Source organism: Corvus cornix, chromosome 9 (assembly GCF_000738735.6).
Source record: "Corvus cornix cornix isolate S_Up_H32 chromosome 9, ASM73873v5, whole genome shotgun sequence".
Classification (NCBI taxonomy): Eukaryota; Metazoa; Chordata; class Aves; order Passeriformes; family Corvidae; genus Corvus; species Corvus cornix.
The window spans coordinates 9,809,093-9,833,424 of NC_046339.1; the positions used below are offsets into that span (position 1 = coordinate 9,809,093).

At 38.2% G+C, this 24,332-nt stretch overlaps 1 protein-coding gene across 1 annotated transcript in view; it reads right to left on the reverse strand.

The window, feature by feature from the left end:
* Positions 1-24,332, reverse strand: part of LRCH3 (leucine rich repeats and calponin homology domain containing 3) — a 62,636-nt gene that overhangs the window by 21,412 nt on the left and 16,892 nt on the right. Inside the window, 13 exon segments of the mRNA XM_039556653.1 lie at positions 350-490; positions 626-642; positions 645-676; positions 1,092-1,187; positions 3,913-3,989; positions 5,317-5,465; positions 7,975-8,095; positions 8,930-9,023; positions 13,174-13,283; positions 14,244-14,380; positions 14,565-14,670; positions 15,213-15,339; positions 16,501-16,645. Coding sequence (XP_039412587.1) covers positions 350-490; positions 626-642; positions 645-676; positions 1,092-1,187; positions 3,913-3,989; positions 5,317-5,465; positions 7,975-8,095; positions 8,930-9,023; positions 13,174-13,283; positions 14,244-14,380; positions 14,565-14,670; positions 15,213-15,339; positions 16,501-16,645 — 1,352 coding nt within the window.

Genomic DNA, 24,332 nt, shown 5'->3' on the forward strand with positions numbered 1-24,332 from the left:
TCCTCAAAATGAAACTGCCTCTACGCCTTCTCAGATAAAGACCTCTTCTTTCTTAAACCAATCCCGTCACATCTATGCAAATGAAAACTGAGAGAATAAGGTGAACTATGCAAAACCAGAATTCTTTGCAACAGTTGTATTTTGGGTAAATCTTCCATCTGCCTCCCCAGTGCTAGCTTTGCCTGTGTTAAGCTACAGCACCAACAGTTAATGGATTTAAATGCTATTTGTCCAAACTCTTTATAAAGTGCCAGGAGCACAACATACAAGCAATAATTACCTTGGCAATTAGTTATAATTAAAGGATTTAGAAAAGATAAAGTATGAAGTAGGTACAAAAAGGAGACACCTTAACAAAGTCAAGGACAGCTTCTCTCTGAATCTGCTTTGTTCTCATCCTCTCCTCCTCGTACTGAAGGGCTGCCAGCTGGGCCTCCCGACGGGTGCGCTCGATGTGCCGGCGGTGCAGCTCAGAATCTGTGTTAGGCACCTGGAATCAAACAGGGCATCAGGCCATGAAGTCAGAGCTGCAGATGGGTTATGGAGAACAGCCCATCTCTTATGGAGAACATCAGTTTGGTTTTGCATCAAACTCATTCAAAGGAATTAGAATTCTATGTGTTACCTGGGTCTGGTGACTTGTAGAGAGAGAAAATAAGGTGAATCGGGCAGGGGTCTGACAAATGCAAAAACAGAGAGTAAGTAGACTTTTAATCTTAAATCTAAAAACTTTGCGTACATGAATTGTCAGTGATACACAAGTATTTCATCAAATCATAAGAGTAACTGTCTACTAATAGCTGTGATGATGATTTAACTCACTGTGAATGACAGATTTTGTGCAGTTACTTCTATTTCTTCTCCCGAGTTGTAATAAATTTTTTTTACAGCACAAGATGTACCAATGGGATTGTGTACTTGGCATACTACATTGAGATACCCAGTACTTTACACCCATTCTCTAAGAGGAACCAAACCAGGAATTTTTCAGATGATCCTCATTTAGAGGAACAACTGGCTACTATGGTTATTTGAGGGAGGAGAAAATAATAAAATGAATCAGCAGAAACTATCAACTTCCTTTTCCCTACCTCTCTGTCCTGTCCACATAACTCCTTAGTACTTGGTGATGCTCTCTGTCCTGCATCAAATTTAGAGTTTCAGGTCTTCGTAATTCATCTGTGTCCCTGCAGGTAAAACACCAGGTGGAAGGGGATTTGGCCACTGATGCATATAGACTACCATCAGATTAATTCTACTCTAGATCACAACTGTTTTTGTGAGAGAAATGCCCAAACAATTAGCTTCAGATAATTACAAAAGTGAAATTTGGACTAAAGAAATCACATTGGGATACCAAGTTAGATCACAACTACTGCAGTTTGCAATTAAACATAACTTGCTTAATTAACAATGATTTCAAAATACATGAAGATGGACTCTCTCTTTTAAGACAATATTCTGGTTATTGTAGGCCTTATTCTGCTCTGGGAAGAGCAGAATTATTTTTAAACCTCAGGAACCTTTGATATTTTCAGCACAAACCTGCTCAGCTCACCAATCAGGTGACTGCCACTGACACAAGCCCTCAAAGTCACAAGGTAAACAAGAACCCATCTGGCTCTTATCCATCATATCAACAATAAGGGAGAAATTTTGCAGTCAGTTCTTTGCTAGGAGGCAGCTGTTAGCACTGAAACAATTCCCAAGGTCCACAGTCTACAGCATGTACCCTGACATGTTGCTGCCTAGAAACTAAGTTGATGGAAATCAAGGAGCTTACTCTTGACAGCCTAAACTCTGTGACCTTCACTCCCGGGGCAGCCATGGAACACAGACACACTTAACCATGCATTTCCAAAAATGTCAGTCCAGCTGGCTGTGTGCACACTTAGGGCCTTTTCCTCACGAAGATGAGATGTGGGAGACCCATATGTTACAGGTCTTTTCTGTTACTTAAATTAGCACCGAAGCACATGACAAATCCATTACTTAGAGCTGTTTTAACAGACAGGACTGGGTTCAGCTCAGTGCCAAGGAGTGTGTTTAGAGCAGAGTACACACAGCTTTGTTGCATCAGGAATGCACCACAGTCTGTCCAGAGGCACAAACCGTATTTATTTAATTGAATCAACTAATATAAGTACTCTTGAGATGAAGTCTGTGTTACATCCAACTTTCAGAGTTTTAATGGCTCCAGCATGCCTCAGAAAAAAAAGAAGAGGCTGCCTGCCAAGGCATTTGTGCAGAATTATTGTGGAAGCACTTTACAACTTGTGGTTGCCACAAAATAAAATACTTGACTAATACAAGCTTGAAATACAAAAAAATTACTCATTGTCATATGGCTGTTTTTACACAACTTTGAAGGCAATAACAACATGACCTGGTTTTACTGCCTTAATAATTTCACTCTGCTGCAGCATAGTAAGCTACAATTCATTTAGATCGTTGATGAACTACTTCTGCATGAAGATCTGCTGCTGTCCTTAAGTTAAATTTTGAAATCACTGGATACCTTACTGAACTACAACTTCCTTTATCATTAACATCTGTCTATGTAAACAGCAGCTCTCCCCAGCTAACCAGCCTTCTCCTAGTCCCTTCAGATTTACCATGGAAACCAGTGTTTGTAAAGTCTAATTATTTCCATGTCGACCGCAAATGTTCAAATAGAAAAATAAATAAACAAACAAGCAAAAAATCAGTTTTGCAAACCAAGAGCACTCACTTTTTTTTGGGGAGAACATGGCAGAACTGCTGTATCACTTGATACCTGACTTGTGGACAGGATAAGGAATGCTGACACATGCTGTAGTAGTTACCCTCCCTTCTATCAGTACAGCTACTGTATCTGCACATTTTCTGCACATTTCAGAATGCCTATTAAAATGTTGCCAAAACTCTGGAAAAATTTATACACTAATCTTGATTTCATTTTCTCTTTCAATACCATTTCAGAATCCATTAAAAACTGGTTTCTACTGACAGCATAAGTAATGACATATTTAGGACTAGCAGTTGTCTTTTCCACCACTCCCCTGCCCCCCCCAAACATTCCAAGTACAACTGGGCTGGTTTTCTGTGGAGTCCCTGCAAATTCACTTTCACTCCACAGAATACTGAAATGCTTCAACGGTATAACAAAGGTTCTATCAATTTTCATTTGCAAGAATTTGCTTATTTTTTATCTTTTATTTGCTTATCTTCTTTTCTTTTACTAGACATCCAAAATTTTTTCAGAAACTTAACCACCCCTCATTGATACTCTCTGTCCAATTCTGACCTTTATTTTACAGATGACCATTCTCTCCAATAAGCCAAGTAATCACTAAAGATCACAGGCATACTTCATCAAAATAAGCAACTTGTTTTCAGCATTGATTCCCATTCTATCCTTTCCGCTGATGTAAGCTCATGATTATGGCCCAGAAAGGTACTTTTCAACATAAATGAATCTCCCACAATACTAAAACCAGCAGGAATCAACCATGAATGTGTCCTCATGGCACATAAGATACTCCATAGTATCTCTATCCTTCCTGCAGTACCTTTATCCCCTTTGTCCTCTATGTAATAACAGCTTAAACCAACTATTTAATCAAAGTACAAATTAAATCACAAAAAGAAGATATTAAATCAGTTTAAAACTATGCACTTGAATTAGGCAGATTTATTTAACCAACTGATTTAAAGTTGAACATTGGCATAGAACAGTTATGCCTTTTGCTCACAGCCATTATTAGAATTCCAATTCCTAATCTGGAGCAATAATTTATCAATGAAGTACCATACACACTTCTGGTGAAGCAACAGAAAACAATGCCATTTTCTAAAAACGTTTAGTAAACACGTGCTCTGCATTCATCATGAAATTCTGGATAAAATTATTATTACCACAGTAATTCTTACCTGTTTTGATGTAAATGTCGTCTTGTATCCTCTGTTCTCTGAAACTCTCTGATGGATACAGGCTTTGCTGGCGAGCTCTATGCAAAAAACCACAAAAGACTAAGCTAGCAATTTATTCCGAAAACTGTACATTAATGCCAAACAATCTCTTTGCAGAGCTACATCTGTAACTACTGGTATTGAAAACACCTGACAAAGAAACACAACACAAGTCAAGGATGTTCATTTCCAACCAAGCAAGCTCACTCTTATTTTTTCTCCAATTTAAATAAATAAGTTTCCTGCTGATAACTTTGGGAGTTTAAAACCTCCAGTATTAAGAATCATGCAGGGAAGTTCATGTTGGTATAAAATTTGTATTGAAATGAAAATACATTCTTTGGAGTTTAACTCTACAAGTGTACAGCAGTGCAGACTGGGTTCTCAGAAATACAGAATAAAGGAGCTGACAGTCTTTTATGATGTTCTAAAGACAGGTCCCAGAGGGACCAAGAAAGCAAAACATGGGATTAATGAGAACACTTTAGGTTTAATCTGAACAACGAAATAATTCATCCTTTTGGGAACAGACATATTGCCTTTGGTGTTATTTAAAAACTTCCACTGACACCCATTAATGTAGGAAAATAGAAACTTTTCAAGATTATCTTGCCAGTTTTCACTCATGCCTGCATGCATGCTGCTATACTGCAGTCAGCCTCTCTAAGTAGTATTTTGGACTGTCTTTTTAGAGAAACTACTGTTTCAGCTCAAAGCAGTTTAATTTTTATGACTAGACAGACCCCAAGGAACAGCTGTTGTGATGCTGAACAATGCCTTTTCCCTATCTACAGCAAGGAGTCCTTGGATTGCATTGCCTACAGTTGCCTTTTCTGAGTTTTGCTCTTGTGTCTATGCTTCAGCTTCTGTGATTTGTTATTGAATTTACGAGATTTGCAAATTAATGCATCTCTCATACTTGTGTGACTGATTTTAAACATAGTAATATAAAGCTGACAAAATAGGGACCAGGCTCCTACATAAAAGCTAAAGATCCACTTTTTTTTTTTCCTTCAAATAGCAAATATCTTTCTGCTTCAAAACACACAAAACTTTGAAAGGACTCATCTGAATCACAACACAACAGTTACTGTTTAAGCAGAGCAGCCACAAAGATTTTTTCAGACAAGTTATTCATGTAGTCTGTACAGTGAGCCACTGAACTGTGTAACTGTGTACGTAGGTACTAATTAAGACTGACAGAACACAGAATGAAACATTATGTGGCCAAAAATCTGTTTCTATAGGTTCAGTTTCTGAGGACTCTCTCTAGTAATTTAACATCCAAATGACTTAAGAGGGAAGAGTTTTCACTAGGGCCCTGCTGGGGTGGGTGAATTTAATGATTTCAAGTGAAAGCACCACCTCATTGGAGATTCGCCGCTGGTCAATGTATGCCATGAACTGGGAGCTGAGGCTGTCTGAGTCCAGGCACTTGGGCTGCCTCACCTCTTCCTCCTCCTCCTCCGTGGCACAGCTGTCAATGTAGTCGATCTGATCAAGATCATGTTCCACTTGACAAACATACACAGAGAAAACATCCACAATTAGATAACCCACAGGAGAGGAAAAAACCCAAGAATGCAGCAATGTCAGGAACTAAGACCCTACTTTTTCTTCCATCTGGGAAAGCTCAGCGTGAAAGCTCTTGGATTTTGCCAGGCCCACTAACATTAAAAAAACAAATTTTGAAATAATGATAAAATTTATGACTTTCAAAAAGCAACAAGAAACATGTATCAAGCATGTAGTTTTATACTGCTGGCTGCAGATATTTTGCAATGACTAAAAAAGTAAATACTGTGGGGTTTTTTCCAAAACCAAAAAATATTTATCAAAATCTTTCAGCTAATACCAATACTTGTACTATGATTGTGTACATTTTTGAATAATTTCTCTTGGTTCTCTGTCAGAAAAATTAGAATGGATATGACAGATCCTTCTACTAGTATTACTACTACAACAAAAAAAAGAGCAGCATGTCTAAATTATCTGGATGCAAAGACAATAAATATAAGAAGTGTATGTGAAAATAATGAACAACACTACAGAAAGCAACAAAACCCCTCTAAAACAATGTAACGACACCTGCAATTTTATTTAAAAAGAGGAATGAAAAAAGAAATTGGGAACCACTGAAATGAGAGCAAGAAACAGCACAGTTTGTCTGGTATTGATTTTCCTTTGTGGGGGAGATATTATGTAGGGCAATTTTTTCACTTGTCACTGCTTTTCCACATTCTGCCCAGGGATTCTAAGAGTCATGACATTGAGCAAACCCCCTCTGGTGAAAAATACTGCTCTGGGGATGGAGGGGAAAGTTTAAGTTCCCTTTCAGAGCACTACAGCTTTCTTTTTTTCTTGAAACTCTCCCCAAACTTGCTCCAGACTCCTGCAGACATTCTTTTTTACTCCCCCGCCCCTTTCCTGCTTGTCTAAAACAGACTTCTCTTTGCCTCACCACACAATCTAGCAACTGTTACTGCCAAAGCCACCCCCTCTGCTACCACAACCATCCAAAACTACATTCCTATATACTTTGGCTTTATTAAATCACCATCTCAGTTTCGAATCTAAAAAAAAAACCCCAACAAACCAAAACTCCCCTGCTTTCCAGCCTTGCTTATTAAATAATGATGATGGTGATGATAGCAACAATAATACAGAAATGAGTGAAAGATATTAGTATCTGTGGTAGGAACACAAAACTGCAAAGCATCTGGATCTCTGACAGCCACATGCCATGGTTTGTGCCCCTCTCAGATACACCTACTCATGAACTGATTGTGCTCCAGCTTAAAAGTCTGCAAGGCATTTTGAAATCCCTGGTGTACAAAACCCAAAGAACGAAATAAAGTTAGTCTTGGAGGCACAGCTGGCAGCACTACCTGCTATTAAGGCTGCCCAGAGCTCCCCATGACACCATGCCTTCAACTCTTCTAACTGCCAGAATTTAACTGTTTGAACTGAATTTTTTCCCCATTAATGTGTGAAAGAGTGTGAGTCAACTAGAACACTTCAGCTATTTCTAGAAGATGGCAAAAAAACCAGAAAGTTGCAGCACAGAAGAATAAGACCAAGAAAAGAAGATGCCAAAAGATAAAGATGGGGAAGAAGAGGGAAGAGAGAAGAAAAAGTGGGAGTAGGGCACAGGGGATTAGATGTAGTTGGGAAGAGTGACACTTAAGAGAAGATGTACTGTAGCCACCAGGGAAAATGAAAAACAGGGAGCAGCTGAGGAAGAAGAAAAGTCAATCGAAGTATATGCAGATGAGATCTAATAATAAGAAGTGCAGAAAAATGGAGAAGAAGGAATGATTGAAAAAACAAACCTGAAAGACTGTTAAAATTAAGCCATATAGACAAAAGAAGACACTGGTAGCAGCAGATAATTTGGAAGTTAAAATGAAGGAGGACTGTGGAGATCAAGAAACATAGAAAGCACAATCAACTCTTGAACAATTACGAAGGGGATCCTGTTAAGACTGCAGGACACCAACTGAGAAAGTGCAACAAAAAAGCACTGCCACTCACAAACACCAGCCCCTTCTAGATGGCTTTAAAGTTTGGATTAAAATCCAAGACTGGAATGAGACATTTGTACTACTTGGAAATATGAAATTCCCTGACAAAATTGCTCATCTCGTTCTGACAGCAGTCGGCACAGAGCACTGACAATTTACTACTGCAGTAAATTTTCCCCAAAAGCTCAAACAGCAAAACTCCATGCACTGAATCAGTATTCCAAAATACCAAAATTTGAAGCAGTTGGAGACTTTAACATAGCACATATGCAAAAACTGACAAAGTTTTCAAGAAAATCCCAACTCTGCTGCTATTTGATTTTGCCTTTAACATCCTTAAAACAACAGTATTTTTACAGTTTCCACAACATTGCTTTTGTGTAATTCTACCTGGACCTTTCTGTTTTTTTCCTCTTTAAACAATCAATATCTATAGGAAACATTCTGGAACTTTAATAATGATGACAATACACACTATTAGCCAAAGGTCACTACTTACCTCCACCATTAGTTACCACTGCACTCCCTCTGTTTTCTTGGTACTGACTTTCTCTTCTCAATCTCTGCTCTTTGGTGATCTCTGCCACACGTAACGGGAGATCTGAGAACTCATCTGTTGGCTTTGGAACACAAACAGCGAAGTCAGGAAACATTCTTCTTCAGAAACATAATTTTGTAAGCTACTACCTCTTGGTTTGTACTTCAATTGTCCTGTTTTACAACCACAAAACACTAATTTAAAGCAAATTAAGAGCTTTCTTTAGAAACCAGCTTGCCTACAGTTTTGTTTGCCGTATCTGCACATGCCTGAAGACATCCCAGGATGGAAAATCCTAGCACCTTCCCTAAAACCAAGCTAGAAATGCAAGCAGATATATGGAGGATAGCTCACTGAGACACTTTAGGTCTTGGCTACTTTATAGTTGTCCCAAGAGGAAAAGGGAACTTCTTCCTGGGAATAATAATTGACAATCTTTTTGCTAAGAGATCCTATTTTCCTGCTTCTAAATAGCAAACAGATTTTAACATTTCAAACAAGCTGCAAAGGAAGAAGACAAAATTTCCAGCTGATTTCTGAAGCTGAATTTTCATGTTCAGATTTATTTTATTGAAACAACTTTTCATGAATAATTACAGTTGACTCAGCATTGTAATATGAAACTGTTACCAGGTTTTTAAAACGAGGAACCCCATTTTTCTCATTTTTTTATGCTCCAGTAAATTAATTTCTCATGCACCATTTTATACATTTCTATTAGTATTTCCAACTTGGGTCTGTCCCATATAAAATTGAGCTTGTTTTTTCTCCAATAAAACAACAAGTAATATTGGCTCAAGGCAACCTGCACACCAGCATATCCATGTTACCTATGGAATGTGCTTCCAAATGCATACATTTAGTTCTCTTTCCTATACAATTCTGCACTCAACAAAAATAAAGCTGCAACACTTACTTCATTCCCTGACCATCTCTTGTCTCCACTGTCCACACTATTGAAGCCAGAATCGAGTGCTCCATATGGACGACTGGAATAGAGTTCCTCGTGGCTGTCAAACACACAGTTTATATGATATAAACACCACCAAAAGCTTATCAGCTATTACAGAACAAAATCAGCATAAGCTACCAAGCACACTTGCAGTGTGCTCACAAGCTCAGCATGTCTGAAAACCTCACACTGCATTTGCTACAATAGAGCAGGAGGCATGTGCTTACAACTCACCATCCTTGTCAGTCAGCTGTCACCTGCCACTGCCGGGACTTTTCAGACCTAAGCTGATTCAAAGTACAGGTCCACTCTTCAAACATTTCCCAAAGAGAAATTATGACAATGCAAACTGCAAAATGGTCTCATATTTCTCTGTTTAACAAGTCAAACTTCCATTTCCAACTACTCATATGTTTTGGTTGAAAAACACTGTCCAACAAACTATTACATAAATAAGCACAAATATGTACAAAATCACTAAAAATACAGAATATACTACTTCTACTCAAAAGTATGCAGCATGTATAACATAAATGTCTTCTTTGTCGTAATTACGCACAAAACTGCAGTAAGCTGGACAGTATTTCAAAAGCATCATAATATAATAACTGTAGAAGTACAGTTTTCATTTACAGAGCTTTGTCAATGACATGTCTAGACAAAGGCATTAGACATGTGCCCAGTGTCATAATACATATAACCAAACAGTTCTTTAAATTTCTGGGCTTAGAAACTATGTAATTCAGCAGTATAGACACCACAGATGTCAACTCTGGCAACTGTTGCAGATAGCTACACTAAAAGAGACAATGGGACTTGTCTGATCCACTGCAGATGGCATTTCACAATGGTTCAACTGTCCTACTGGCACTCGATGCCCCAGGGAGAACTGCAGCAGTAATTACTACATAATGCACAAGGAAGAATGAATTTCAGGAAGCTAATTGCTTCACCCCATCGTAACTAAATTGCAGGTCATTTTCTCACTGGTATTGCTCTCAAGTTGCTGCTCCCTCTGCAATTCCACTTTCAGGAAATACTTATTTTCAAATTTATTATTATCATTATTATTATTCCATATGTGTGTGTATGACTTCGTAGAAGACTGACAGGCTAGAATCAAGGCCTATTTTAGTTTTCAAATAGACATGAAATAGCAAAGAAGTACCAGGAGGGATGAGGCTACAGATGAGAAACATTAAGCTATGCATCTGTTTCTATGCAGATATAGACTAAAAGACAAGCTCTTGCATCTGCATGGAGTTTTGATTAACTCAGAGGAGTTCCACTTTTATGGCCTTGTATTTGAACAGAAAGATCATCTGCAAAAATAAACCACCAGAAGGAAAAAAAGCAAAAGAAAAAACAACTCCCTTCATTTGATTGGGAAGAAAAAAGAATGACCATGAAATCACCCAATGTAGTTAAAGCGCTACCAACCTGAATCACTGACAACAGAACCATAATTATACTAACAGTTCATAGAACTTACATACTGAATTTAAAACATGGATCAAAGAAAAATCCATCTGCAGTATAATTCCATTTTAAATAAATCAGTGTTTTCAGCATCTCCTGAGCACCCTGTTGTAAACCAAACAATTATTGCAAACTGAGCTCAAAAATAAGGAAGTGTTTTGATACAAATTTTCTTTAGCCTCCCTTTTCAACTGGAGAATTTGAAAAGCTATATACATCTAACACTAAAGCTAGCTGGAAGCTCAAAAATACATAATCACTATGCCCAGGACTTGTCCTTTTTAACAAGAAAGCTGCTTTCTGTATTCCCAACTCTCACAACTAAATCCAGCTATCCAATGCTACACACTTTACACATTTATAATCATATAGCAGCCATCAGCTGAGACTTAAGATTTTTATTCCTCCCTGACCAACAAGCCACAAGGAACAACATTTAGGCATTTGGACAGATCAGAGCATTTTGGGGCAACTACAGCATATAGAAAGTTGTGTAAGACTTGAAATAAAAGGATGAGAAGCCAAATGCCTGCTAAGACCAACAATGAAAGACAATACTTGCCACAATTTCAAAGTCACACTAAAACCTGTATCTTTACCTCCCGTAAGAAAGAACAGTTGCCCAAGTCCCAGAATATTCACTACACTGGTTCACCCATGAATACTTGGTATTTTAAACCTTCTAGCTCCAGACTATGCCAATCTGCCTCAGTGCCAAAAACTGCTACACAGCTTCGACAGTTCTGTGTCCTCTCAAACCCATTCCCTCCAGCACCAACCTGAGCTGCTCTCAGCTTCACTGTTGCAGCAAATGAGAGACTGGCTTTTTGCAGCTGAACAAAACTTGCTGCAAGATAAATTTCACATAGCTTATGTTTAGAAAAGGATTGAAACATACAGGGTTTCACTCTGGTAGAACAGTTTGATATAATTTGACAAGGCTAAAACCAAGAATTAGCTGTGCTAGAACCTCCAACCCACACTTCCTGCCATAATGTTTCAGTGCATCTTGTTTTATTAGCAGCAACAACAGCCTTGCTATTAAAAATGTTTGATCAAGAGTGAATAGACAGCATGACACAAACTTCTTTAAACTTTAAGAGTCTCTACCACTCAGACTCTCAACCTGCACATTATTACACCAAGCTGATCAGATAAACCAGCAACAAAGTCCAGGTGGACTGACTGATACCCTTATTTCTATTGGTCACATTTGAAGATAACAAAAACAAAGCTCTTGTGCCTTGCCTAGAAATATTAACTGCATCACAGCTGAAGGATTTTATTTCTTTCATCCCAAATTACATAAAAGTATAGTAACCGGGAATTCTCTCTTTCACTACAATTTTCTTCTAATATGTACTCTGCTCCATGGACAGTTCTTCCATAGGTACCTGAAGATGAAAGGAATCACCTGCAACACTAAATGCAGCACAGTAACAACAAGTAATTCTATCATCAACTCTTACCTCCTTCTGGGTACAGAAATACAGCTAAAGGAAAGTCAGGTGAAGATCACTTCATACTGCTGAGTCTGGTAAAAATTCTAGAGAAAGTACCCTCAACTAGTTCTGCCCTTATTTTTACATTTACAATTCCAAGCTATGATTAAAATACATTAATTGTTCTCACTTCACAAAAGCAATTTATGAACATTTCCAGAGCAATATACAGCTACAGACAGCAATAAATCAGTGAGCACACAGCCCACCTGATTTTGAATTTTTCTTAAACAAATTATGTTAGAGCTCAACAGATCATGACATTTTCTCACTTAGAGCCTTTTCCTTCCAGTAAAAGGACAGTATCCTCAGTATTATGCAGAAACCATCTGCAACAGCTTGTACTGGAAATTGATTAACACTCATCATGCTCATATGTTGACCTCATCTAGAACAGTAATTTATGACATTCAGGGCCGAAGAGGAATCACTGTCAGTCCCTCATGCAAATTCTTCTTCATGAATCTGACTCATGATGATTTATTGTGAAGCCTCCTGATTTGTGTTTTATTGCTGCTAAGGCAGCAGTACATCCTTCAGCAACTTACTCCTCCACACCTTATTACTACCTTCCAAGATGACTGAAGTAATTTTTATATATATTCAGTTTCATACTTCACTGACTCCCTTTCTTCTGTATCACATGACAGAAATAAATCATAACTCCTGCTTTTTGCTAGACATCTTAATTTAACAGCTGATATGGCTGACTGTTCCAATATTTGTGTTACAATGCCAAGCAGCAGTGCCAAGTGAAAGCTTGCCAAAAATAACAGTTTACTAACGGGGTAGAGATCAGCATTTACACCTGCCGTTTGAGCACAGCAGTTCTAAAATTCTGTACAAAAGGTTAAAAATCACAGCAGGGATATGATTCAGTAAGTCTGTGGAAAATATTAAGATCTCGTAAATTGAACATACATGCTAACAACACAAGAGCATACCTCCTGTATTGGTTATTATTACTCTCTTTTTACTGCACGTCAGCTCTGACCTGCCTCTCACATGAGACTGCCCAGGTCATCTCCTGAACCACTTCTCCTGCCTTACACACCAGTACCTTGCTAGAATGCACCATGAAATACCAAAAACAATATTTTTCAAAGCCACCTCAAATGCACTTGCCAAAGAACAATCTTGATCTGTTTTTTTAATAAATTCAAGGTGGACTAACAAAATTTTCCCGAATACCATTAAAACTAGGAACATGGGTTGTGCAAAACTTACCATGATACAAATCCCATGGGTCTCCTATCATAATCAGGCAAGTCTGGAGCTATCTTGCATGCTTCTATATTCAGGTATTTAAATATATGAATTTTCCCTTTTATACATATCTTTAAAAAAAAAAAAAAATCAAGTAAACATAATTTGACAATACATTTTCGAAGTACACTACAGACATTCAAGATGCAGTTGAGAATAATAATAAATGAGCACATTTACATCAACCAATGTATCTTTTATTCTAATCTCACTGCATTTTAGAGTAAAAGCTATAGTGGAGCATCATGGGATGCCTGTGATAGACAAATGGAAGCTGTCCTCCAAGTACATCTGGTCTGCAGGCAACTCTGTCAGCTGGATGCTGAAATTTCATCACGCAAACAAGACATGAGTATTTACAAGTACTAGAATTTATACCCTTGGCATCAGAACAGATGCATCCCACCCATGCCCAGATCTGAATGGCAGTGGCAGACTGCCAAAGCCAGCTCAAATTTATAGTCAATAAAGCCAGTAACAGCTGTCTCTGCTTCCACAAGGAAAGCAAAACCCTACTGAAACTACAAGTTTCAGCAAATGCTCCTCTTGACTCTGGTGCAGCAGCGCACAGTAGAACCTGTACTACTCAGGGGCTCGTACACCCACACTAAAAACCAAATTAGTCACTAACAATATTGCGCTTTCTAGCTGAAAGGCCAATTTGAGTACTCTGCTGCAAAGTGGACCAGCAAACTGCAGCACTGAGGCCTCAGTCAAAATTTTGACATTTGAGTGGCAGAAACTGAGTCTTTCCTAACAGAGCTTCCTCTCTCCTATGCTGAAAGCAGAAATGTTCAAGCTAACATTAGTGGAATTCTTTGTAATATCCCTCAGCAGAGACTATTAATACAGTAAAGAGAAGAAAAGGGATTTTTCAAGCTGTGCTTTATATTTAACACTTTTAGGCAATAGAATTTATTTAAAGTTCTCTTGTTCTTAAATAACAAAGATATAATATAATCCTTCAGTTTATAACTTAGTTCTGCCATTGTTAGCTGAACTAGTTATCTGGTTTTGTAGCTGCAGTTTACCTGTGCAGGGGGGGACTGGAGAGGGTTGTTTTCTAACATGATGGTCTGAAGATGTCTGAGGTTTCTATAACAAACTGGTATTGTTGTTATTTTATTGCAGGAGAAATCTAATCGAATCAAAGGCAACTCAGCAAGCTCTGGAGATAGAAAACAAACATACAATTCAGAAGATTAAAAGAGTATAAGAAAAAGCAAGAGTATAAAAATATGTGTTTCACAAAACAATTAAGCTGTTTCCAGCTCTCAGGGAAAGGAAAAGAGATTGAAAATAACGAAGTGTTTGAAGTTTCTGCTGTTATAACTGACAGCCATTTTTCTCACCTTCAGGTAAACGCACCAAATTATTTCTTCTGACATTCAGGTCTCGCAAGGATTCCAAATTGCCAATCTGTGGAGGTATTGTCTGTAATTCATTACAGCTCACATCCTACAAAGCAAGAGCAAGGAATGAGTTACCATTGTCTGCTAAGTCTCTGCTAACTAAAATATGCAGCTCTATTTAGGGACTGAAAGAAAAAGACAGCTATTTATATAACACCTCAGATCCTTATATTCATCAAATCTCACTGCTGATATGAAGCATTGTTCTCATTTTAAACACAAGGGGAAATAAAAGCTTTAAAAGATTAAGCATTTGGATGGAGAAATTTATTTCAAGTTACTCCATAGTATTTCCGACAGCACAACTTGCTACGTAAAGGCTTTTTGCCAGAAACAAACATAGCAAGAGCTGTAATTCTACCAGGCCATCCTTTCTAGAATAGGGAAAACATTTAAATTGACATGGATCATTTACTCTCCAGTGCATCTTTCCCTCACATCAAATTCTTTTAAAATCTCAGAGTATTTAAAACTCTTTTCTAACACATCTATACAAAACCAAATGTAGTTAGAGCCACTGTGGCAGACACAGATCTTCCTTAGGCCAAGAGCAGAATAGTAATCGTTGAAAATCAAGTGCATACTCACAAGCTCTGTCAGCTGTCTGAGCCGTCCAATTTCTTCAGGTATTGAAACCAATTTATTATTACTTGCTATCAAAACTTTTAGTGGTAGACTACAGAGGTGTACTGGCAATATTGAAAGCTGGTTTCGACTTTTGGACAGAAAGAAAACAAAATAATCAGAACTCTAATGAGAAATATTCATGCAATGAAAGACACATACAAAAAGCACACTCCCTTTAGATGATCAAATCAGTTTTTATGTGATTACTACAGAAGTAGTTCCATGAGGCTGTTCTTCATTACTTGCTTTATCTAGTTATGTGTAAACAAACTCTGGATATCAAGTTTCAAGGCTGATCAGATGCTTTTGAACTCAGTGAGGAGGAATGTGACATTTTTGTGCCCTTTCAGGTGCCTCTGATAACTGGCTATGCTCTGTCACAAAAGAGTATGTTTGGGCTGAGTGCAACTGCTTTTCTCATGGGCAGCACTGCAGGTCAGCACACAAGAAATGCCACAGAGAAAGTAATGAGACACTGAATATTTAAAGTGTATTTCTGATTAAGTAAGGATAATAACGGTACTGCACTTACTAGAGATACAGCATTAGGAAATCCGTATCTGATTCGTATCCTATTGGTACAATTTTCACATCAATAGAAAAAAGAAAGAAATATACTTTTGTCAATTTAGTGTGCTTGTAACACCAGAAAGAAATAGCCTGAGACTTTTTTATTAGTATCTCTGCCAATTTCTGAAGAGAAACCTTCCACATCTTCTAAAAGACTCTCTACAAATGGAAGATGCTGTGCACATTTGGATTTCATCAACAGGCCAAGTTGCAGCAACTTGCTTTTAATCCCGGCAGGGAAGTCATAATGCTTGAGAAAGATCTTCCAAAGCCATCAGTACAGTGAAGGCAAAGGGATATTGCACAAGCCTTATTATATATAAGGTTATATATATATATGGTTATATAACCCATGCATTTAGCTGCTGAGAGCGGCATTGAAAAGAGACTATGCAAAAGCTCTACCATCTCTTTTAAGTCTGCATGGTGGTATTTCACATGGAAACTACTGGAATTTATTTATTCTTTCAAGCTGGAACTAGCTTTCTTCTTCATGCTCCTCTTCTACAAGCTGCTGCTTAATCCTTATGTTCCCTGATCCACCTAAGTGCATAAGACTCATTCAGGTTGCTTTGATCCAATGACATGTAACATAATAACTTAGCATTATTATGGATGCACCAAAATGTATAAACCTAGACTACTCATACTAAAGCAAAATTTGTAAGACATCTGTTACCTGATATTTAAAAATGTTAAAGATTGTAAGTTCAAAACAGCCTCTGGGATATACCGAATGCAGTTCTGGTACAAATTAAGAGTCTCGAGGGAGACAAAGTGGCAGGCTTCTGCTGGAAGCTCCGACAATCTGTTCCGTGACAAGTCTGAAAGGAGGGAAAACAGAAAGATTCAGTAAAGCTGCCTTAGAACTTCACAAGGGTCCTTGCTTGGCAAGAGGCAGAAGTTTAACCACAACACCTACCAAATGTTTATATTTGAAGATCAGTATTTTTCCTTAGACAATTCCAATTACCAGTCTATAGGCATAAAATATCCATGAGCATTACCCTCCTTCACAAGCTGCACTGTGATAAATAATGCAGTTGCAAAGGGCTATTTTTTCTTTAAAGGTCAAGGAAAGCTGCTGCTTATAAATGCCAAAGGGCAGTTCTAACAGACACACACCTACAGTCCCCACTTCCTCACACACCCAGCTCTGAGTTCTGATAGAAGCATAACCCAACCTCCAGGTATGATAGAAGATCACTACAGCAGGGCCTACGATGGATATAAGTTCAGCAGATGTTGCAGGGTGCACACAGGTAAGAAAGCATGAAAGTCATGGAAACTTCTAATCCAGCAATACAAAAAGTTAATGGGGAACATAATGAAGCCCCTTGCCTGCTCACCAACAAAAATTAAAAAAAAAAATCAATTAAAAATTAATCCCCCCCATACACACACACCAAGTGCTTCTTTCCAGCTGGTATCAGGCTCAAACATGACCTCAGCTTCAACTTGTCCAAACTTGATTTTGAAAAAACAACTCTTTTAAATGCGTGTTTCCGACAGCTCTAACAGTGGGAGTTAAAAGTACAAAATGATAAAAGTCAGCTATAAGTTCACATTTCACATCCAGAATTGTTTTATTATTTTATAACACAAAGCAGTTTGAGATCTTTGCTCTACTTTTCTGTTTTTTGTGAAAAAGAGAACATTTTTCCCTTCCCCCCTCCCCTTTTCTTCCAAGAGTGAAGAAAAACCTGCACTTACAGATTGCTAAAGACAGGCTCTATAAACATCCTGATCTTACCATTTGCTAATCCAGATAAAAGCATCAATGCAAAGAAAGATCATTTTGATAGATCCTGCTTCCTGCTACTGCCAAAGCAGTTTTCCTACCTCTATAGCTCATCCTGGGTGCTTTGCATTGCCAGAGTGTGTGAGAGAAACTGATCAGAAATACAGAGGTTTTTCTGATCACCTCTCCCACAAACCCTATGCCAACACCAGGAAAAAATGTTGGTGCAGGCAGCAGAATCCCTATTTTAGTGGCAGGGAATATTTTTGACATTTTAAAGCACTCACTGAACTCCAGCTTAAGCGGAAGCAGCAAATTAATTGGACTGATCAGAACCTGCTTAAGAATCTGTAGGTAGCAAAGGAGTGAATAAAGTAATTGTATATATCCTGCAGGAACACAGCATACACTTCCAAGAATTTATGCAATGCATACTTATTTTGTACTAGCCATCTTCCCAGAGTGCACTATTATGTCCTAGGGTTCCTTCTGTTTTACTTCCCTAGCTTAATTCTAATTAACAGTTTAGTGAAAATGACAGCACACTGCAGCCCTCCCCTCTTCCAAGTTCTAGAGCTGCAGCAGATTTAAGCAGAGTTTTAGTGCTGCACTACAATGTGCTGTACAAAATTGCAACATTCCTACTGGGATCTGTGTGCCAACATTGTTGTAACAGGAGAGATTTTCAAACAAACATACTGTCCCAACAGAAGTCATGTATCCTGAAAAATTTCTACTAGAGTTCAGCTAACCACAGTGCTTTCAATCATTGGAATTATCTGCAATCCACACAATTTGCTATGAGGTTTCACAATACAATTGTATGTTACCATGCAAGAAAGAGAGAATACAAATTATTTCAGAGAAGACAAGAAACAAGCAAGAGCAATTTAGAAAAAAATACTTGTTTTCCACACTGACTAGATATTTAGCCACCTATTTAAAGAATTATTACAACACTGGTTTACATGTAAGGTATAAAAGTTTCTGAATTCCACCACTTCTCTCGCAACATACAACCATCCTTCAGCTCACAACTTTATCCCTCCTTCTCACAGCTGTGCTGGCAAAGGCAGTTTGAATTCTACCCATTTAAACAGAGAAACAGGCTTCCCAAATAGTGAGCCCTTTTTCTGGCAGAAAAGTGGAAAACAAAAGTTTTGTTCAATTCTGTTTTGGAAAGCGTTTAACCACAAACATGAGAATTCTCACTCTCTTTTTGTTTCACTTTACCTTACCAAAGAACATTTAAAACCTATTTTTTACACATTGTGCAGACTGTTAGGCATGAATTAGTCAAGAACTTCACATATTCTGAGCTATGATTTAGTATTGCTACAGAAATAACTCCCTGCAAAAATAACATTAGGTAAAAAGAAAAGACACTTTTTTAAGCAACAAATGAGCACAGACTGTGACAGAAAAGAGACACCAAAGCTGGTTAGCACCAATGAATAAGTTTTTCCACACTTCTCTCAATCTACAATGATTTTTAAAACTTGGCATTCCTATTTAGCAGTAGACATTCAGTAGGAAACATTAAATTGGAGCTGAATTTTGATGCTGCAGTATAGTCTCTTAAATAATTCAAAATGGGTCTAACCAGTTACAAGTTTGGTTAATAAGTTAAGAGCATTTTTTATTCACGATGACCATGAGAATGCTGTTTTATACAGAGCATTTGTGATTTGTTGTGTCCAAATGGGGAGCCAAAAGGAAGGGTCGGCCAGGACCATAAAAACAGGCAAGCACTAGGAAACAAACAACCAAGCTAAAACAAGAGTTGAGAATTGAGTTGAGAATTAGACAGAAGCAACGTATGACAAAATACAGTGTGAATTTTGAATCTGCAAATTCAAGAACTGCTTTTGGTTATTTGCAATCCTTGCCTTGTCCTCCCCAAACCTTCAATAAGTATTTAAATTTCTCCAAGTCCAGAACACAGCATCCCTAAGATTCAGGGACTTTTATTTATTTAGTCTTATTTCTCAGGAATCCTCTCCCAGGCCAGAACAGCAGACCTTAAATGGGACCAGAAATGGGGCAGAGAGTACAGCAGTCACTGCATGAAACAATTCCGCAATTCCATCTTCTTTGCCATCATCTTCCTCAAAACATCTGAATGAGAGGCACAGCTATAACAAAACCAGAAGACAACAAAAGCATTCTGGTGATTGGTTATATATTCACGCATTTGCTGCCCAGCAGCACAGCACTAACTGGTGTTTTTTCAAAGGAGAAAGTAGAAGTGAGGTTAAAAAAAAAAAAAAAGGTATTTTCTTTAAAATACTGTCAATTAAGACTTGTTTTGGTCATATTCTTCTGCTACTGTATGCATGAAATAACTTCAGCAACCAGAAAATAAAAAGGTATTACAATACAAATTATTGTGTAAACTTAAATTTCTGCAAAGATTTCTATTTCTCACAGAAAATAACAGATGATGTAGTGAGGTATTATTTGAATTTTCATATTTTTTAACAAGCAAGAAGTAATTGGTGCGAAGCAAGTTATTTTCTTTAACATGCAGGTGCACACTCTTGCTGCTTCTCATACCTTAAACTGCAAAAACCAAATTACTAATTCCCCCCTAAAAGCACAAATACTGAATTTCACTATGAATAATAATATGAATGAAATACAGCTGTTATAATTAGAACTAGGATTCACTCGTTTGTGTCCACATTTCATAGGTTAAAATCATTGTTACCAGAAATCTTCTTTAAAAAAAAAAGGTTCTCCTAGTTTACTAAAAATGGATGTGTTTCCTTGAAGGCAAGATCATGTGGAATTTTGGCAAAGGAGAAGCATTCTTTTGAACTAAGCTCTTTGTGAAAGATATAAAAGCCAACAGTAGAAATACAAAATGAAATCTCAGAGCAAAGTCAGATCACTGACCTTTTCCATCTTAATTGGGATTCTGTGGAGAAAGCCAGCAAATCCAATGTTAAAAGTGACTAGAGATACACTATGCTTCAAATTGCATCATTTGGCATGAAATGCAAACTCTTCCTGCTCAAAGAAGAACGCTCCTCTAACATCAAACATTAGCAGGGCTGTATTCACACATTTTTAACTTTAGCTGCAACACAAATTTTGTTTCCAAAGAACCATCAGTGATGCATAAAGATGCACTCTGCAAGGTAGGGGGTACTCACTACACACACTACAAAGAGGGAGCTGCAGCTCAACTGTTGCTGGCACTCAGACCAGCTGGGTGGTGGTGAATTTCAATTCATCACGAGATGCTAACGGGATCAGTCCACTAATCCTGCTGTGATGGGAATATGGCTTCTGCTGTCATTCCAATTAACTACGGCAAAGGCAGCCAGCTCTAGACCTGAGCTTCGATACACAATTTTATTGATAAAAATCTGCCTTTTGTCACCAGAGATCTGCATGTGTTCCCCACACACTGTAAATTTTTAATTTTTAAATTCTTTTTTAAAATTTAAACCAGCAAAGCCCAGATTTTTGGCTGTCTATTGAAAATTGAATGTCAGCAACCACCGTAACATCTGCTGGCAACCCTGATGTAAGAGAAACTGTGACACTGTCAGCTGTGGGCTCCCACCCATGATGCAACATGGCTCCAGAAAAACCTCACTGCAGCTGTGTGATGTCAGCCACGAACGTGCTGCAGTGATGCAACAACCCTCATATCTGTGAATTGATCTGAATCCCAATGGTGACACCGGTGGCTATAGACTGCCCTCAGCTAGGATAACTTCATTCATATGGCAAGCAAATGTTGTTTTCCCAAAAACTGTGAGGCAAGTGTTGTAGCTTGAAAGCACATTCGGTTTTCCTTTAATAACAGACAAATCTAAGACATGTGAGCTTGCAGCTGACAGAGGAAAAGATATTTTCTTATGAATAATTAAAGAGGGCAATCAGTGACCAGGAGGCTGACAGTCATTATAGTGACAGAAGACAAAAGGCAACACCAACTGCTTTAGGAGGACAAGGTACATCTGTTCAAGAAGAAATACCAGAAATCTGGAACTGTGTAAACAGACTTTTTTTTCCCCCACATACACAAAGACCAGAAGCAAACTCCACAGTTTCACACTGATAACAACAAAACCACCATCACACTGAAGAATATCGTTGAAGTAGGTGATGTAGTCTCGATGATATGGAAAGCAGCTCACCAGAACAGCTCATTTACAGCTACTGCTCCCTGGAAGGAGACTGCTTAGGCACCTCTCAGATAATGTCACTAAAACCATCTTTTGAGGAACTTGATGCCATTTGATTGCTCAATTCTGACATTTAGAATCAACTCTATTAAAACAACAACATTTCCAAATGGATTTGAGGCGCACTGTTATACAAACCTCAGCTTCACCTTTAGCTTGTCACTCATTCTATTAGCCAAATAAAAGCATGTATATTTATCCTGGTTTTATGAATTGTTTTTTTTTCACTTCTCAAACACTTCAGAATTTGATAACATAAGAACAACAACACTTGTGATTCTGCTGACTTTCAGGAAACAGTCCCATGAAGCTCCTAAGAGAAAATTAGAATAATGAAAGCATAGCCCCAAGCAGATGAGCTGCTGGTATTATGGTACTGACTTTTCTTGCACAAGGAAATCAGAAATCATCGTAAGAGAATACCTCTGTGATGGACTTCTGATGCTGTTGGTCCCTGTACTCAGTTACTAGGAGTGTTTTTCTTTCTAAACACTGAAAATGTTGGCATCCTTCAAGCTTCGTTTCACACCTGGACACAGGAAGGGTGACTTTACCTCTTCCTGCCTGCTGTGATACAAGACTACCACTTCTGCCATACCTTAATTTAAAACAAACCTCAAAAATGTCATCTCCTGACTCACCTTCCACCTGCCAGCCCTGTCAAACCTGAACTTTTCCCAATTATTTTCCCAGGCATCAAGATACCCTTCGTGCAAACCTATTAAGTTAAGGTGCTATTTACTGAATCAAAATGGATTTGTTCCTTCTGTGTTTTACCCAGGTAAACTGCCAAGGACAGCCCCACTGCCCAAGCCAGAATACCCACGAATCAGATGTACCAAAGGCTGTTTTCACCTGCATTATTTCTGTAGCCCGGTAATGAAATATAGAATTTCCAGTTTCAGTTTCCAGCATTTCATGAAGGAAGATTAGGTTCATACATGATCCATCCTTGATACACTTATCACATTTCAATTCTCAGCAGATCCATGCTTGATATGCATGATCACAATCCTACTTAGCAGCAGCACCAGCAACACTAAACTACACTTTAACCATTTCCATGAACTAACAGTTTGTAACCAAGGATCTCCAACCTGCTGGTTTTGGCACCATGCACAGGCTGTGATTTCTGCTGTTCCAGAAAACAAGGCAAAGGTTAGTGGTTTCTTCCAAATGTTCACTTGGTGGTGCTACATCTGGAATGCAGAGTGACCATCAAAACTTACTCCACCAACGTGAGAATGCACTGCATGACATGAAACATGAATGGAAGATTACACGTCACACTGAAATGGGCCCTCTGGATTCCCTGCACTGAGTGCTAAAGACAAGGTTTGTAGCTTTTAACCAAGGCTGCTTAACTGTCCTTTATAAAACCTGCTTCAAATTACTGCCAAATCATTGTCAAGTTTCACATGTGTGAATCAAAGTTTCACAGATGCTATTTCCTCTGGCTACATTTTTATTTTGGAACATTCAATACAAATAACGAAGCTTCTTGCCAAAGCTTTTAAAAAACAAGAAAACCCCTCACTTCTCTGAGTTCTCTCCCACAAATCCCTTGCTTGAAGCAATTTTAATGAAGTGAGAACTACGGCCAAAGCCTCTACCTTTTCTTTTCCTTCAACACCTATACTACCAGATGAAACCTGGCTGGCTTTTTTGTCTTCTAACCTAGGAACATTTTAAGAACAGTCACACAAGGGAGATTTGCACAATCTGGCTTCCAAGTTACTTGAACTACCCTAGGGTTTATTAGCAACTCTTTTCTGTTAAAACACATCACATGAAACAAAAAAAAAAAATTAAGGAAGTACAACTCTCTTACCTGGCCTAATCTCTGCAACATTCACCATTTGCTGTATAGAAAACTCGATACACAAAGATCTGTAAGAACTTTTAACTATACTGAATAAAAAACTCAATCATACCAATCCGGGATCAAAGAGGAAAACAGAAGATTCTAAACACCAAGTCCCATTCTCCTTCCCTTTTTTCTCTCCACATGATTTTAATGCATATTTGGTGTAGTTTAGCTTTCTCTTTTACACATGAAGGAAAACCTCACAGGTGCCACCATAAACTCCAGCTAAACACAAACGCGTATTTTACAGTCCTACCCTTAACGTAAGCTGGCGTATGACCACTGATAGGAAAGCACATTTCCAAGGAAAGCATGATGTCTCACTGGAGCAGAACCACCTGAGTACTGCAAGAAGATAAACATTCTTAGGAAAGTAAGAACTTGGACTACAATGCCACTTCCTCCACACAATGATTCCATTTTCCTTTTGCAAGGAAGAATATTCTTTATTAAAAACCAAAAACAAACAGTGTCAACTATAGAACACCATTATACAGTTGTTCTTGTGTGGTTACTGGAGAGCAAGGCAAGAGTGACAAGCTCCAGTCCCTGCAAGGAACCGGAAACTCTTCATATTCTACCAACTCCAGTTGCTTTTCCTCTGGTTAGCTCTAGAGCGGAAAAATCTGTAGCCTGAATGGATCAAACTGTTACGTCAACTATTATTTATTCATTATTCAGTGTAGACCCTGGCTTCACAG